Source organism: Leuresthes tenuis, unplaced genomic scaffold (genome assembly GCF_036924035.1).
Source record: "Leuresthes tenuis unplaced genomic scaffold, fLeuTen1.0.hap1 SCAF_1, whole genome shotgun sequence".
Classification (NCBI taxonomy): Eukaryota; Metazoa; Chordata; class Actinopteri; order Atheriniformes; family Atherinopsidae; genus Leuresthes; species Leuresthes tenuis.
In genome coordinates, this window is record NW_027325355.1 from 8965466 (window position 1) to 8982537 (window position 17072).

At 42.0% G+C, this 17072-nt stretch overlaps 3 protein-coding genes, 5 non-coding genes and 3 pseudogenes across 8 annotated transcripts in view; 1 reads left to right on the plus strand and 10 right to left on the minus strand.

Moving 5' to 3' along the window:
- The window catches only part of LOC140291438 (uncharacterized), an 873052-nt gene that overhangs the window by 400508 nt on the left and 455472 nt on the right, over positions 1–17072 (minus strand). The gene's annotated exons all lie outside the window — the stretch shown is intronic.
- LOC140291873 (NLR family CARD domain-containing protein 3-like) overlaps positions 1–17072 on the plus strand; it is a 323587-nt gene that overhangs the window by 227482 nt on the left and 79033 nt on the right. The gene's annotated exons all lie outside the window — the stretch shown is intronic.
- LOC140295056 (uncharacterized) overlaps positions 1–17072 on the minus strand; it is a 136883-nt gene that overhangs the window by 101310 nt on the left and 18501 nt on the right. Inside the window, exon 4 of the mRNA XM_072379631.1 lies at positions 16455–16459. Coding sequence (XP_072235732.1) covers positions 16455–16459 — 5 coding nt within the window. The remainder of the gene's footprint in view (positions 1–16454; positions 16460–17072) is intronic.
- On the minus strand, positions 232–350 carry LOC140297961 (5S ribosomal RNA). The gene has a single exon (XR_011913650.1). It is a non-coding gene; the product is annotated as a 5S ribosomal RNA (ribosomal RNA).
- LOC140299215 (5S ribosomal RNA) lies at positions 620–738 on the minus strand (annotated as a pseudogene).
- LOC140297898 (5S ribosomal RNA) lies at positions 1008–1126 on the minus strand. Its single transcript, XR_011913593.1, has one exon. It is a non-coding gene; the product is annotated as a 5S ribosomal RNA (ribosomal RNA).
- On the minus strand, positions 1396–1514 carry LOC140299768 (5S ribosomal RNA; annotated as a pseudogene).
- LOC140298012 (5S ribosomal RNA) lies at positions 1784–1902 on the minus strand. The gene has a single exon (XR_011913697.1). It is a non-coding gene; the product is annotated as a 5S ribosomal RNA (ribosomal RNA).
- LOC140299190 (5S ribosomal RNA) lies at positions 2172–2290 on the minus strand (annotated as a pseudogene).
- Positions 4598–4669, minus strand: trnaq-uug (transfer RNA glutamine (anticodon UUG)). Its single transcript has one exon. It is a non-coding gene; the product is annotated as a tRNA-Gln (tRNA).
- On the minus strand, positions 10576–10739 carry LOC140297499 (U1 spliceosomal RNA). Its single transcript, XR_011913228.1, has one exon. It is a non-coding gene; the product is annotated as a U1 spliceosomal RNA (small nuclear RNA).

Genomic DNA, 17072 nt, shown 5'->3' on the forward strand with positions numbered 1-17072 from the left:
GAATCATACGGTTACTCTATGTAACCAGATAATTGCCGAGAAAGGCTGATGCGTATTGGGCACATCTTCATCCCTGATGTGATTATTACCTGCAGTTGAAACTGAGACTCTCAGATCACTTCGTGTCTGCCAACAAAGCAGCAGCAGCTGAAGATGACCAACGTCCTCATGTGTCACAGGGTGATCAGACGTTGCAACAAAAGACATGCAAGTGGTAGAGAGAAGAGAAAAAGCTTACAGCACCTGGTATTCCCAAGCAGTCTCCCATCCAAGTACTAACCAGGCCCAACCTTGCTTGGCTTCCGAGATCAGACGAGGTCGGGCATGTTCAGGGTGGTGTGGCCGTAAGCAACAATGTCTGTCACAAATGTGCATTATATAGGTACTGGAATCATACGGTTACTCTATGTAACCAGATAATTGCCGAGAAAGGCTGATGCGTATTGGGCACATCTTCTTCCCTGTCGTGATTATTCTCTCCAGCGGAAACTGAGACTCTCAGATCACTTCGTGTCTGCCAACAAAGCAGCAGCAGCTGAAGATGACCAACTTCCTCATGTGTCACAGGGTGATCAGACGTTGCAACAAAAGACATGCAGGTGGGAGAGAGAAGAGAAAAAGCTTACAGCACCTGGTATTCCCAAGCAGTCTCCCATCCAAGTACTAACCAGGCCCAACCCTGCTTGGCTTCCGAGATCAGACAAGGTCGGGCATGTTCAGGGTGGTGTGGCTATAAGCAACAATATCTGTGACAAATGTGCATTATATAGGTACTGGAATCATACAGTTCCTCTATGTAACCAGATAATTGCCGAGAAATGCTAACTTGTAGTGGGCACATCTTCATCCCTGATGTGATTATTACCTGCAGTTGAAACTGAGACTCTCAGATCACTTCGTGTCTGCCAACAAAGCAGCAGCAGCTGAAGATGACCAACGTCCTCATGTGTCACAGGGTGATCAGACGTTGCAACAAAAGACATGCAGGTGGTAGAGAGAAGAGAAAAAGCTTACAGCACCTGGTATTCCCAAGCAGTCTCCCATCCAAGTACTAACCAGGCCCAACCCTGCTTGGCTTCCGAGATCAGACGAGGTTGGGTATGTTCAGGGTGGTGTGGCCGTAAGCAACAATATTGGTGAACAATGTGCATTATATAGGTACTGGAATCATACAGTTCCTCTATGTAACCAGATAATTGCCGTGAAAGGCTAACTTGTAGTGGGCACATCTTCTTCCCTGTCGTGATTATTCTCTCCAGCGGAAACTGAGACTCTCAGATCACTTCGTGTCTGCCAACAAAGCAGCAGCAGCTGAAGATGACCAACTTCCTCATGTGTCACAGGGTGATCAGACGTTGCAACAAAAGACATGCAGGTGGGAGAGAGAAGAGAAAAAGCTTACAGCACCTGGTATTCCCAAGCAGTCTCCCATCCAAGTACTAACCAGGCCCAACCCTGCTTGGCTTCCGAGATCAGACGAGGTTGGGTATTTTCAGGGTGGTGTGTCCGTAAGCAACAATGCCTGTGACAAATGTGCATTATGTAGGTACTGGAATCATACAGTTCCTCGATGTAACCAGATAATTGCCGAGAAAGGCTAACTTGTATCGGGCACATCTTCTTCCCTGATGTGATTATTATCTGCAGTTGAAACTTAGAATCTCAGATCACTTCGTGTCTGCCAACAAAGCAGAAGCAGCTGAAGATGACCAACTTCCTCATGTGTCACAGGGTGATCAGACGTTGCAACAAAAGACATGCAGGTGGTAGAGAGAAGACTAAAAGCTTACAGCACCTGGTATTCCCAAGCTGTCGCCCATCCAAGTACTAACCAGGCCCAACCCTGCTTGGCTTCCGAGATCAGACGAGGTCGGGCATATTCAGGGTGGTGTGGCCGTAAGCAACAATGTCTGTCACAAATGTGCATTATATAGGTACTGGAATCATACAGTTCCTCTATGTAACCAGATAATTGCCGAGAAAGGCTGATGCGTATTGGGCACATCTTCTTCCCTGTCGTGATTATTCTCTCAAGCGGAAACTGAGACTCTCAGATCACTTCGTGTCTGCCAACAAAGCAGCAGCAGCTGAAGATGACCAACTTCCTCATGTGTCACAGGGTGATCAGACGTTGCAACAAAAGACATGCAGGTGGGAGAGAGAAGAGAAAAAGCTTACAGCACCTGGTATTCCCAAGCAGTCTCCCATCCAAGTACTAACCAGGCCCAACCCTGCTTGGCTTCCGAGATCAGACGAGGTCGGGTATTTTCAGGGTGGTGTGTACGTAAGCAACAATGTCTGTGACAAATGTGCATTATATAGGTACTGGTATCATACGGTTACTCTATGTAACCAGATAATTGCCGAGAAAGGCTAACTTGTAGTGGGCACATCTTCATCCCTGATGTGATTATTACCTGCAGTTGAAACTGAGACTCTCAGATCACTTCGTGTCTGCCAACAAAGCAGCAGCAGCTGAAGATGACCAACTTCCTCATGTGTCACAGGGTGATCAGACGTTGCAACAAAATACATGCAGGTTGTAGAGAGAAGAGAAAAAGCTTACAGCACCTGGTATTCCCAGGCGGTCTCCCATCCAAATACTAACCAGGCCCCCTGCTTAGCTTTCAAGATCAGGCGTGTTCAGGGTGGTGTGGCCGTAAGCAAAAGTCACCGTAACAAATATCTATTATATAGCTGCTTGAACCATATGTTTCTTTTAGTTTTTCACCTAATTGGCTTGAGAGGCTGATGTTGATCCTGCACATGTTCTTCTCTCTCATGTTGGTTCTCTGCAGCTGAAAGTGAGACTCTCAGATAACTTAGTGTCTGTCGACCTCTTCTGTTCCCTGTGTGTAGTTTTGTGTTCAGCGTCACACAGAGAGACTGAGGCTGCTTAGTTAGATGAAATCATCACAAATTGCTCATTTTTAAACAGTTACATTATATTTTAGAAGTCAGAACACAGTGATAGATGTTGTTTCAGCATCTATAAAAAGCTGATTTGTGACTGATTCTCTCGCTTACGGCCATACCACCCTGAACACGCCCGATCTCGTCAGATCTAGGAAGCTAAGCAGGGTCGGGCCTGGTTAGTACTTGGATGGTAGAAAAAGTGCACGTGCCGCCACTTTAAACTGTCAAACAGGAAACTTTATATCTAACAGCAAACGCTGAGAGCTGCTCTGCAGAATAAATACTTTTACTGGTGGAAGTGTTAGTAAATGTTGCTGATGACACTTTGATTCTTTTACCTGAGTGAGGTTTTAGATGCAGAGGCCCAAAAAATACTGAGGTCATGAGTCAGAACTTCTAGTCGGGTTCGGGGCTCCCCTGGAAATTTATTTAATTTCATTATTTAAATCTGGCCATTTTCAGAGTCTTAAAGGAACAAAAACAACATCATAATGACTTTTAGGTTTATTTGTTTAGTTTGTTATCAGAGAACATCAGCCTCATCCTAAATGATTTGCAAATGAGTTACAATGTAAAACTGGAGAATGAATTTCATCAAGTCATGGATTAGGAATAAAAAGGAATGAACTGTCCCGGGACAGAGGGATAATATATACAAATTAAACTTTGATTCATGTTTCCTTGCTATCTGAGTAGGACGCTGGGCTGCAATACAAATATCTCCACATTAAAATGCATTTTTTCTCACAGTCATCTACCACTTAAACTGCTCTCCACCTACATGTTTAGCTTGATGTGCTCCTCTTTCAGTGACAGGTGTGACTGACTGACTCACTAACGGTAACAACATCAAAGTCCGACTTGTGTGGTAGTTACCATAGCGACAGTGCATGTTGTCGATGACGCGCAGCACGTCTGCCCAAACTGAGCCACTGTTTTATTAAACAGCGCTACTCTTGGCTCTTCAAATATAAAATCACCACAATTTCAGCAACAAAATAAAAATTAAAAATACAGAGGACACGACCTCGGTGTCCTCTATGGTAGTTACTGCCTTGCTCCTATGATTAGATGGAGAGGACAGCTGATTTTCCTTTGCCTGCCTTTTGTGTTGAAGGACTGAGTCACACAGTTTTATCAACCACATATTTTATTTTTTGGACGTTTTTGAAAGAGTATCCATACCAAGGAGTAAAATTGTACAATCCTCTTTTTCCTAAATCAGTACAAACTTGTGCGCACCGCATGGAGTTGGCGCTCAGATCCCGGCCGGCAGAAATTGCTGCTCCTTGATTGGATGATTGGTTGGCCCATGGGTGGGCACCGGGTTAATTGTGCAGGCTTTTGAGTAGTTCTCCTTGTCGCTGATTGTTACCATGGGATTGTTTTTCCTGTTTCCTTCTCCTTTGGCTTCTGTGTCCAAATTCCAAATGGAGAGCATGGAAAAATATATGCATTGCCAATGACTATGCAAGAAGAAACCAAATAGATTCAATTAGTGACACTCAGAGGTGAGAAGGCAAATAGCACAGAACCTCTCAGCTGAATGTTCCACTTTTTCAACATTAACCAATTTAAGCCCTCTCTTTGGAATTGGTCAATCACTCTGGTGTGACTGGATAACTGACTAACCTCATCCACTCATCTTCTTTCCAGAACACAAACATGACAGCACACCTGAAGGTTCCACCGAGATTTGAACTCGGATCACTGGATTCAAAGTCCAGAGTGCTGACCTTTACACCATGGAACCCCTTCCACAGGCAAACTATGCTCTTATTCATGCAAATGCTTGACAACATAAAGGTTAAATTTTTCAGCGGTGCTCTTACAGCTTGTATTCTTAATATGGGCACGACAGTTAAGCAACACATTCTGTATCTTCGCTGGTCAAAGGTTAGAATCCGCCTGTCACGCGGAGGAATGGGGTTCGATTCCTTGACAGGAAGGGTGCCATTTTCACTGAGCAGCTGGTAGTTCACCAAAGTCCGTTTCACACCTCAGCATTGGAGAATCTCTTGAAAACGTCCAAAAAATGACTTTACGACAGAGATTATCTGCTGGAAATGCATTCTCACAGAGCTCCAGAGTGGTGCCTGGGGACAGCTCATAGGACGCAGGGCGGGATCCGCTTTTGTACGATGCAGAACATTTGCTGTTTTCTTTCCAGCATGTCAAGAATAGCAGATGAGGCTCCCTCCTATCCATAATTATGAATATGTTGATGTTGCCATCAGTAACGTGCAGTCATACATCTACACACAAGAATGAAATAAACAGAGTTGGAGCAAGCAAAGACCTTCCGCGTGTGAGGCGAATGTGATAATCGCTACACTACGGAAACTGTTGCTGTGCCTACTGTTGAGAATTCCAACAGACAAATAATAGATAGATTTATCCATTATCATTTTTTAGTTGATGTTAATCATCAAAAAGTCCATTTTAATCATTCTTTTGGAAAGTAGTGTTTCTACCATGTTTGAGAGAAAATGGCCTGGGTGTGCAGGCTTTTGAGTAGTCAAACCCCAGCTGGTTGAGGCGGGTGGCCACCCTTCCTGAGTCTGGTCCTGCCAGAGGTTTCTTCCTGTTAAAAGGGAGTCGTTCCTTTCCACAGTCGCTCAGGCTCGCTCAGGACGGGAGATTGGACTGAAGACAAGTTTAGAGAGAGAGAGAGAAAGAGAAAAACAATAACAATAAAAAAAGATCTGTCAGTCTATCAGACCATTCCACAGCTGTACTTTCTTACCGCCCGTAACCAAGCGAGAGGAAGAATGCGCGCTAATTACTGCACCCGTCCCGCTCATAGACGTCACTTTTTTCTTGACGCATTTGGCGCGACCCAGATTCCAACGACACTGGAGCGGGACTGCGGAGCGGGGGTCTGACTCTGAGGTAAGTGCAACTTCTTTTTTGGGCAATAGTCCCATGCAGAGAGTAAGCCATCAAGTTGGATAATGGAGCAGTGGGCTATGTTGTTGATCTCATCAAACCAAGTCGAACTTTCTGCCCTCCATGGTGCTGATTTCCTGCTATTTCTCCCCATTTATCTCATCCCTCTACCCAGTGCTGTCAGCTCCTTTTGATCCAGACCCACTGACTGATTTCCTAACTTATGACATGAGGTTACCGTGGCTTGTGTGTCACCAACTCAGCAGTTTTCGAGAGTTTCCGAGTCGGGAATTAAAACACAGGGACTGTACCGTATTTTCACGACCATAAGGCGCACATAAAAGTTTTAGATTTTCTTCAAAATGTGCAGCGCGCCTTATAGTGCAGTGCGCCCTGTCAGACAGTGTCTCACTCCTGCGCAGGAGTGTTGTTGTAAGGCGGACATAGTAGAGAACACCATGAGAACGTTAAAGGGTGAAGTGGGAGCATTGATTGTACCGGTATATAAAAGTACAGGGGTGTGTGTTTAAACTGAAGGCCATCAACTACGCGGAGGAACATGGGAATCGAGCAGCCGCAAGAGAATTTAAGATCAACGGATCGATGGTTCGCAAGTGGAGGAAGCTGGAAAACGAGCTCCGACAGGTGAAGAAGACGCAGCTGAGTTTCCGTGGAAATAAGGAGAGGTGGCCCAAGTTGGAGGAAAGACTCGAGCAGTGGATCATCGAGCAAAGAACGAGTGGGAGAAGCGTTTCGACGGTCACCATTCGACTTAAAGCGGCAACGCTAGCAGAAGAAATGAAAATCGAACATTTCCAAGGAGGTCCGTCTTGGTGCTTTCGTTTCATGAAACGGTGCCATTTTTCCATCCGGACCAGGACTACAGTAGCGCAGAAACTTCCAGCGGATTATAATGAAAAGCTGGCCAGCTTCCGCTCCTACTGCTTTAAACATATCACCGATAAACACATCCAGCCCAGCCACATCACTAATATGGATGATGGATATGGACTTTCGACATCACGGTGAGTCACACTGTGGAGAAGACTGGGACCAGCGTGGTAGCGATACGCACAACGGGGTACGAGAAGTCTTCTTTTACTGTTGTGCTAGGCTGCCATGCTAATGGACAGAAACTGCCGCCTATGGTGATTTTTAAGAGAAAGACTTTGCCTAAAGAGAAGTTTCCAGCTGGAGTTATCATTAAGGCAAATAAAAAGGGCTGGATGGATGAGGAAATTATGAAAGAGTGGCTGCGGGAGGTGTATGTAAGAAGACCAGGTGGTTTTTTCCACGCATCGCCATCGCTGTTGATCTGTGACTCTATGCGTGCCCATCTCACAGCCGATGTGAAAACACAAGTTAAGCAAACGAACTCTGAGCTTGCTATCATTCCGGGAGGCCTGACAAAGGAACTCCAACCGCTGGACATTGGTGTGAATCGGCCGTTCAAAGTCAGACTGCGAGCGGCGTGGGAGCAATGGATGACTGATGGAGACCATAGTTTCACTAAGGGTGGAAGGCAACGCCGGGCAAGTTACGCCACAGCTTGTGAGTGGATTGTAGATGCTTGGGCTAACGTGTCTGCTAGCACTGTTGTTCGAGCTTTCGCAAAAGCCGGCATCATTTCCGAGGAGCCACACGGCTTTTACAGTGAAGACAGTGAACCTGGCATGTTTGATGGAGATTTAGCACAGCTGTTCAATGCAGAAACAGAAGATGAAGACTTCGATGGGTTTGAGTTATGACGCACACTTGCTTGTTCAACCGTGTTTTAAATAAAGCACAAACAAACTCAGTTTTGCTCCCGATCTATTTTTAAATACAAAAACTTGTATGCTTGTGTGGATTGTATATAAAACTCACGCCCTATAATTAGGTGCGCCTTATGTGTGTTAAAAACACAGTAACGGCACACCACTGAGACTGCGCCTTTTAGTACGGTGCGCCGTATGGTCGTGAAAAAACGGTATATTTCTACGGGCTCCACCCACGCTGTGGAATGGCTTCTCCACGGCCTGCGGCGTCGGTCGCTTTCCACCGGGTGCACCGGCTTTTTAATGTATATTCTCCCCTCCTGATTTAAATAAACACTTTTTTGATGTAACTCCAACTTTAAATAACTTAATTATTCAATTCAAGATCAAGGCAAAACTTGTGCAATATAAATAATCAACATCTCTCTAAAATATTTTTTCTAGGACAAGAACCAATCTCAAGTTGTGACTCTCCTGGCAAGTGAGTGTGATGAATGGGGACAAATCTACCCCCTGCTGAGCCACTTGGCAGCAGTTGCGCTGGTCAACCCAGTTTCCAGGGTAAACTGTGAGAGAGACTTCTCCACAATGAATCGAGTAAGGCAAAATGCCATGACCAGAGTTTCTGAGTGGTGTGCCTAATATTTAATCCATTTACAGGGAACTGCATACATAACCAGACTAGGGTACAAAATGTGTGTTCCAAAGGCACCTCCTGCTTTCATTCCTTTTGATTAATTGCAGTTATCTTCATTTTTAGGTGAAATCAGACCTCCCTAATAAACTTCAGCAACTGAGTTAGTTTTTGGTATTGTTTTATTCTGAATTAAATTTAAAATACTTCTGATATGCCTTTGTAAGTTCTTATTTATCAACGTATGTTCATATACAGCAATTTATATCCATGGTCTCAAAATGCACTTAAGTGTGATCCATCAGGCTTAAAAACGTACACACACATTAAATCCCCCGAGGGTCGGAGACTCTCCCACCACAGTCTCCTAAAATCCTGGGAAACACTTGATCAAACAACTGCAGAGTAGTGCAATCAAACAACACTGACTCAGTGGCGCAATAAGAGGCTGAAGAGGCAGGACAGTAGCATTCTGCTGCAAGGGGTCAACCTGCCTGACTCCCCAGAGTACAGCTGGACAGGCAGTGGATAAGCAGAAGTCAGCAGCTCAGAGGCAGGTGTTCAGTCAGCCACCACCTCCAGCTCCTGTACTTTTAAGCCCCTTCATTGTGCCAGTTGTGTTTGTCATCCCAACTGGAAACAAACAGATTGTGCCGTCTGGTCCCCTGCCCTCACCTCCGCCAACCCGGAGAGCGTAAGTGCACCCGCACAGTGGAAAAAAACTAATGCCGTCAGTGCCACCTGCCGCGCATAAAAGAAAATGGTCATGGGCAGTATTATGGGAATATATACTGTCCCAAAAAGAACAGAATGTCTCTGGAAGAATGGATGCAGGAGATGAGGAGAAAGAGGGAGGAAGAAAAAAATGGTTTCAGATCATTCTTTACATGTCAATATGCATGTAAATAGTTTTAAAAGAAAAAAATTGTCTTCATTTACTGTTCTAATTTGTTTCTTTTGTTAATTTATTGTATTTATTTTGTTTTGTTTTAGTTATCTTTTTATTCTATTTTATATTGTTTCTTGTTCTAAATGACTTAATAAAGAAAGAAATTAATAACTTTAAACATTTTCCATTTTTTGTTTATTTATTGTATGTATTTTATTTTGGTATTTATCATTTCTTTATTCATTCTATTTTATTATTGTACTCTTGTTGCTCTTGTTGTAATGTTTCCTAAATTTAATTATTTTCTATATTTGTTCATTTATTGCTTTTACTTTATTTATGTTATATATCTTTTTTTTCTATTTTGAATTTAATTTATTCCTGTTTTTATTGCTTCAGGTTTAATTTCACACGTGTTTCTGAGTGTTTGTGTGTGTGTGAAATTAGTAATAAATTTGTTACATTTCAGTGAGTGTCTTCAGTTCTTTCAACTCCTTCATAGAAGACGACTACATTGTTGCAGTACTCAATTCAGAAATTTAAAAATTACATTTGATAACACTTGGTAAAAGTTTGTCTCATGTCCAATGATGGAATCGAACCGGCGACCTTTGGATCGAGAGCCTCCTGCACTATTCTACAGCAGTGTCAAGTTAGCTTAGATTTCTCAAATGAATACACCAGACTGTGTGCTTTTACTTGAAATGGACAGCAGAAACACAAATAACTACAAGTTCCTTCCATTTTTTTTCCCCACTCATTTTCTCAAAACGTCTTCTTTTCCTTCATTTTTCTCCTTCCCCCTTTTCCCTCTTCTTCCGCCTCAAGTACAGACTACTGCTCCTCTGCTTCAGCTCAGTCGGCAGAGCATCAGACGTCTAATTTGAGGATCCAGGGTTCAAGTCCCTGTTCAGGTGTATAAATTTAATCTGCCACTTAACTGTGCTTCCCTCTATGCCTGCACTCCATTTCTACACTGTCACCTCTGACAGAGCCTGGCTAATGGTGTTCCTTCTATGTAGCTTATTGTTAGCTTTGCTGTTAGCTGCATCGTTATATCCTCATTTGTAAGTTGCTTTGGATAAAAGCTAAATGCATAAACATAAAGTCGACAGTTGAACACATTTTAAAAACATACGTGAACAACTAATTCGCACAATAGTCACATCTTTCAACTCCACTTTCCTCTGGTTCAGCTTGTATATGAACAGTTCCGCAGTTAAAAGCTAAAATCCCAAAGCAGAGTGGAGCTTCTGTGTTACCTGAGGACTGACTGATCTCCGCAGTGAATTCATCTCTTCCCAGGATGCTGTTTCCACTGGAGCTTTTCCCTGCTCCAGTCTCCCCAACAATTAATATCTGTTGTTAACAAAAAAAAACAAGTAACAAAATCAAGATTGAACCGATGTAAACTGATGTGAAAAACTGTTCCATGTAACTGTTTCTACCTTAAGCTCTGAGAATTTATATTTTACTTTGAACAAGATTATCAGGGGAGAGCGCGAACGCAGTCCCCCACTACCAGAAATTAAGCACTTGACATTCCCACATTTGGGGAATTCACAAAGGTCAGAACAGCCTCAGTGCAATGGCTGAGCCTCACCTTGGGAGAACCATCTTCTTGATCATGGTAACTCCCCTGCCAAGTAAGTATGAGTTGTTCAGCTCACTGAGGGGGGAGTCACTCACACCCATACTGAGCACACTGACGGTGCTAACAGTCTATAAGCTAACTACACCAGAGGTTACAGAGGCTGGGATTCTACATATATGTACAGAGGAAGCAGGTTTGTTAAAAAAAAAAAGAGTGAAATAATGTAACATTTAACATTTTAAAAACATACTTCTTATTTCCCATAATGCAGTGCTGTTTATGTGCACAACAGGCTAACTCTGCGGTTCTCAAAGTGTGGGGCGCGCCCTACTGGTGGGGAATAGAGACGTGACAGGTGGGGCGCGCCAAACGGGAGGAAATATTTCCCTTTTATGCCTATCTTTATAATTTTTTTTACAATAAGCTTTTTGAAAGATACATTCACCAGATTAAATGTTGGAGAAGTTCAAACGAAAGGAACTCAACATTTGCCGAAAGCTTGACTGGACTCTTGTGCATAGTTACGGTTGCTAACGTAGGATTGGACAGAAGCCGTTTGTGGGAGGGAAACTTTCGCGCCGATGGGTAGCAGACGAGCGGAGGCAATAACAACATGGATAAATTTGTGACACGGACCACAAAAGTTGTCGAACCAGCGCCAGCAGAGAGACACAAACCAGATGGGCCTCATCAACCAAAAAGCCAACCAATAAGGAAATATGATGAAGGGTATCTTGCTCTTGGATTCACGGCAACGGCGGTGGGGGCAGAGGAGAGACCCATGTGTGTTCTGTGTCTTAAACCGCTAGCAGCAGACAGCATGAGACCCAACAAATTAAGAAGACACCTAGAGACCACACACCCCAGTCACGTCAATAAGCCCATTGATTTCTTTCAAAGAAAACTGGCAGAATACCGTCAACAGGAGAATCGCATGATAAAAGCTGCATCAGTAAACGGTAAAGCACAGATGGCTTCATATAGAGTTGCATACAGAATTGCACAATGCAAAAAACCACACACAATTGCTGAGCAGCTCATTCTTCCCGCTGCTTTAGACATGGTGTCAGTTATGCTTGACGAGACAAGCGCAGCTAAATTAAAAGCTGTCCCACTGTCAAACGACACAATTGCGAGACGTATAGGGGACATTTCAAGTGATCTTGAGGAACAACTCATAGAAAAATTAAAAGAAAGTCGTTTTGCATTACAAGTGGACGAAGCTACTGACAGCAATAAAGACTGCCTGTTCATCTCGTACGTGCGCTTTGTGAATTGCGAGTCACTGTGCGAGGAGTTGCTCTTTTGCAAATACATAAAAAAATAGAGCCACAGCTGATGAGCTGTTTAAGATCATGGACAGTTACCTCAAAGAACACCATCTTAAATGGGAAAACTGTGTGGGCTTTTGCTCTGATGGCGCACAGACCATGGCAGGGTCAAGAAACGGGCTGCAGGCGCTAATAAAGAGGGTTGCGCCAGATGCGCCCTGGACGCACTGTGTTATTCACAGGGAAGCGCTCGCGTCAAGACAGCTCAGCCCTGAACTAAATGAGGTTTTGACAGAAGTTGTGAGCGTGGTGAATTTTATCAAAATCCGACCCCTGAAAGCGCGACTGTTCTCCGCACTTTGTGAGGAAATGGGAGCTGATCACACATCTGTGCTGTTTCACAGTGAAGCAAGGTGGCTCTCCCGGGGTAAAGTGCTGTCGTGTGTCTTTGAGCTCAGGGCAGAGATTCGGATGTTCTTGGAGGAGGAGCACATGTATGAGGCTGCAAGCAAGTTCTGTGATGAACAATTTCTGCTTAAACTGGCCTACCTCAGCGATGTGTTTGGCAAGCTGAATGAATTAAATCTTCAGCTTCAAGGCAAAGACAAGCACCTACCTCACCTGGCAGACAAGGTCACAGCATTCTCCCGAAAGCTCGAGGTATGGGGCAGGCGCCTCGATCAGCCAAACATAGATGTCTTTGAGAACCTGAGTGAAGTTGCTGAAACCACTGATTCTGGAGCCACCACAGTGATCCCATGTATTAAGCAGCACATCTCTTCCCTGAGAGGATTGTTTCAAAAATACTTCCCAAACAACAGTGCTCAGTATGCCTGGGTTATGGATCCATTCAATGCAGCAGGTTGGTATTTTGACATTTTATTTATGATGTTTGCTACCAACTAACTGGAATGGATTGTTGGCAAACAGATTTGTGTTTATTATGCAATGACAAGTAAGCTCATTTATTTATATTCTGCCTGCAGCACCTGCTGATTTTAGCTCTGCTGAGGAGGACCAGTTTATTGAGATGACATCTGACTCCACCCTGAGACTGAGGTTTAAGGCTCAGACTCTGAGTGAATTCTGGTTTGGAGTGGAGAGGGAGTATCCACTCATCGGGCAGAGAGCTGCGTGCATTCTGCTTCCCTTTGCATATCTCTGTGAGATGGGCTTTTCAGCTGTTGCTTCACTGAAGACAAAATACAGATCTCAGCTGAACATTGAGCATGACTTGAGAGTGGCGGTATCAAGCCTGCAACCCCGCTTTGAAAAGATGTGCAATGCAAAACAGGCTCACTGCAGCCCCTAATGCAGGGATAACAATCATATGTTCACCTGTTCACCAAATGTATTTCTCTTCTTTTTTTTTAACAGATTGCAAAGTGGCACTTTTATTTTCTCTATTTTTTAACTTGATGCAACTTATGACACAGCTGCACTTTTTTTCTTTATTTTTGAACTTGCGGTTATTTGATGTTGTTAGAATTTAGATACAACAGGATGTTACTTGATGTTACTTTAATAAATTGAAACATTTTAAGCTTGTAGCTTTGCTGTGTTCACTTGCTCACCTGTCTTGTCAATCTTGTCTTGATGTTATTGAGTTAGAATTTAGATACAGCATGATGTTACTTGAAAATGTTAAGCTTGGCGTATTTCACTGGCATTGTGTTGGGACGATGGGGCCAGGTGGGGCTTGAAAAGTCCCACTTGTCCAAAGTGGGGAATGAACGAAAAAGTTTGAGAACCACTGGGCTAACTGAAGGAAATCCCTTATTTCATCCATCTGTCCCCCTGCAGCCACCAACGGTCCAACATGGAGTTCAAGTGAACCAAATCTCACTTAAACAGCATCCGGAAACTGTTTAATACACACCTGACATCCAGAAAAAAGAATAAAAACACACAGATCACAGGTTCTTTTCTGCTAACAGAGTTAGCGCTTCCTCTTTCTTTGTTTGTGGCGCCATGAAACTGACTCAGTATGGAGCGTGATAATGTTCACACTGCCACCTATTGTTCTGGGGTGGGAACTGCACTGGGTGACTTATGGGATTTTTGGTTTTATTTGCTGAAAAGTACCCGACACACTTAAGAACCACTACAAGGTGTTCCCTTATAACCTTTAAAGTGAATGTTTATCTTCACATGTTTAAAGCATCAATAAATAAGTCATTTATCTGTTTGTCAGGCTGGAATTCAAAGTAAACAAGAAACTCGTGCTACAAATAAATAAATAAATAAATAAATAAATCAGCTCAGTCCATTTCTAGTGGAGAACAGAAATACCTGCAGGATTCAACCGTGTAACAAACATCTGAGCCATAACAGTTATAACTCTGCACAGAAATCACAGCTAAGTGCTGCACCTTCTAAACTGTTTACTGCCTGTATGTTTATATATTCAGCATGGAGAGAGACTGCAGGGACATAAAGGGACGTTACAAAGTCAGAATCTAATTTTTAATGGGCTGCACTGCTGTCTGACTCCAGAAACATGAAATTATGGGATTTGACTGCTACATCTATGTGTACAGTTATATTTATCTTTACATTACACATCATTACATAATAACCTGCTTGTGATTTTTTTGTCTCACTCACATTTGTGTCCTTGTCAGCTGCTCCTTGTTCTCTTGGTTACTCACTGGAGAAGCTGCAGTAAAGTCAGCTGTAACATCTGCCGGTAAAAGAGCAGGAAAAGAAGGTGTTCAAAAAATCATGTTGGTATTGTGAATAGGTTGCCTAATATATTTGGGAAACACAGGTATATGTGAGCAGGAAAAGTAACAGAAAAGCAAACAGATGTAAGGTGGGCTGGCACACAGCTGGATACAACATCATGACATCACTAATATTCTAAATGCTAATCACAGACTTTACTAAAAGCTTCAGCACTTTTCCATTGGGAACAGTTATAATTAACAGTTGACAAATTTAGCTTCCAAATATCAACCAAATGGCAGTTTGCCGGTTTGTAGAGTAAACTTTGTTGTTTGTTAACACTGGTAACCTCTTTCACCCACAACTACGTTACCAGCCAGCTAATAGGAGGTTCAAACAGACTTGATGCCGAGTGAAAGCTGGGGCTTAAAACCATGTTTTACTTATAATCTGTGAACAGATTAGACATGAAAATGATCAAGTGAAAGTCACTGAGCTGTTTGTTAGGTTGTAAAACAACTTATAGAGCTCTATCGGACCCTGGTGGAGAACAGAGGTAACTGCAGGATTCAACCAATAGACAATGAGCCATAAAACAGGGTCCTAAAATAAACACTAAATACACAATGTTGTGATTAAGTCATAGCTAAGTGTAGCTAAAGTATTTACAAATCATTAACTGAAGGGTACTCAATTCTAGTTCAGACAAATTTTTTATTTTTTATATTATGTCTATAAAAAGTGAAATTGCCCCTTCTCTCAACAACCGAGCTGGATGTGAAATTCAGCGTAGTACAATATTTAATAATTTAGTAAAAATAAAAGATAACAGACGTAAGACTCCACCAACGTCACCACTCACGACAACTGTTACATAAATTAAGACATGCGCAGTTAGCCAATAAAGTCAGAAAGAGTTTCACGTTAGCATGCTAGCTTGCTAACTGGGCGATATACAATCGTCCTGCTGCATTAAACACAAAAAATATATCTTGGCAATTGTTATGCGAGTTGTACGATTGATAGTATTTCTAGATACTGAGAAGATGGATTCAAGTAGTAAAAAAATAACTCACGAAATGAGTTTTCCATGCCAGTTGTTAATTATTTGCTCCCCTGTCAAACCACAGCAAGCTAATAGCAATTAAAACTGCGTTTGACCGCGCATGCTCAATTTTCTTAACCTTTGACCCAATATTTAGTCAAAGGAAAAACATACATTTTTAAACTTTTGACAAGTTCACATTGCCTGTAGTCGTTGGTATTTATTAAAACTAGCTTATGATATTTCAGAGTTTAATTTGAAGAAAAAAATTACATGGTAACTTAATTAGCTTATTATGTCCACCTGCTGACCGAAGGGTTAATTAGGGTTTTATCTTAAACAAATCTTAGGTATCAGGTTCTGCGACACATAACAGTATTTTGTCTATGACAAGAAATAAATTGTATTTTTAGAAAAGTCAACAAGTTAACTGAAAATACAATAAATAATATCCCCTTATTCTAATCATATAAATCTAAAGAAAGTAGGATGTTGTGTGCAACATCGATAAAAGCAATGCATTCTCTTTTCCCTCAGACACTTAAAACCCATATTAAATTAAAATAATACAAGAACAAAATATGTGTCTGGTTAAGGGTCCAGCAGGTCAGTTCTGGATCATTTCTTTGACTGATTTCAAGAGGATATATAGATGAAAATGTTTGTGTCTGCATTACAAATATCAGGTATGAACTAAACAATCGTGGCTACAAGTATTCATGACAACAAAATTGAAAAATGAATAGAAAACAAAAAATAGATAAATCCAGGCATTATCAAGAAAGTATTTACCTCTTCTTTTGGCAGATGAATTTCACTTGAAAAAAAGGAGGTGGAGAGTTTGTGATCCTAAGTAAAATACCACAAAACAAGTCCAGTTTTAAATAAAACTGATTTTAATCAAGATAACGTCATGACACCATGTGCATTTTTAACACATTAACCAATCGCCAAACATCATTCTTTGATAGATATCACAAAAAAAATCAAAATAAACTATAGAAATCACCTTAAATACACCAATTACAGAGTGTTGATCACATTAATTGAAACTACAACAGGTTAAAGGCATTTATCATTAATAGTTCTGCTTTATATTAGGGCCTCTTTTCACTTATATTTCACTATTTGGACAATCTGTAATGAATGAACACCTAAAACAGAACACAAGACATTATAAAGATAAATCAACGTTGGTGGGCATTGTTTGCTTTATTTAAGTGGCAATAAAACAAAGCACTTCATCAGAAAATCAGTGTCAAAAATATATTTTGGAAAGACCTCAAGACATACATGTTTGAGGAAGCTGCATAAACTGTGATAATGTCACAAGTTCAGTCGCAGCAGTGGTACTTACAGCTTTTGTTCCACAAAAGGAGCAGTATTCTTTTGTATTTTAGCTTTAGACTG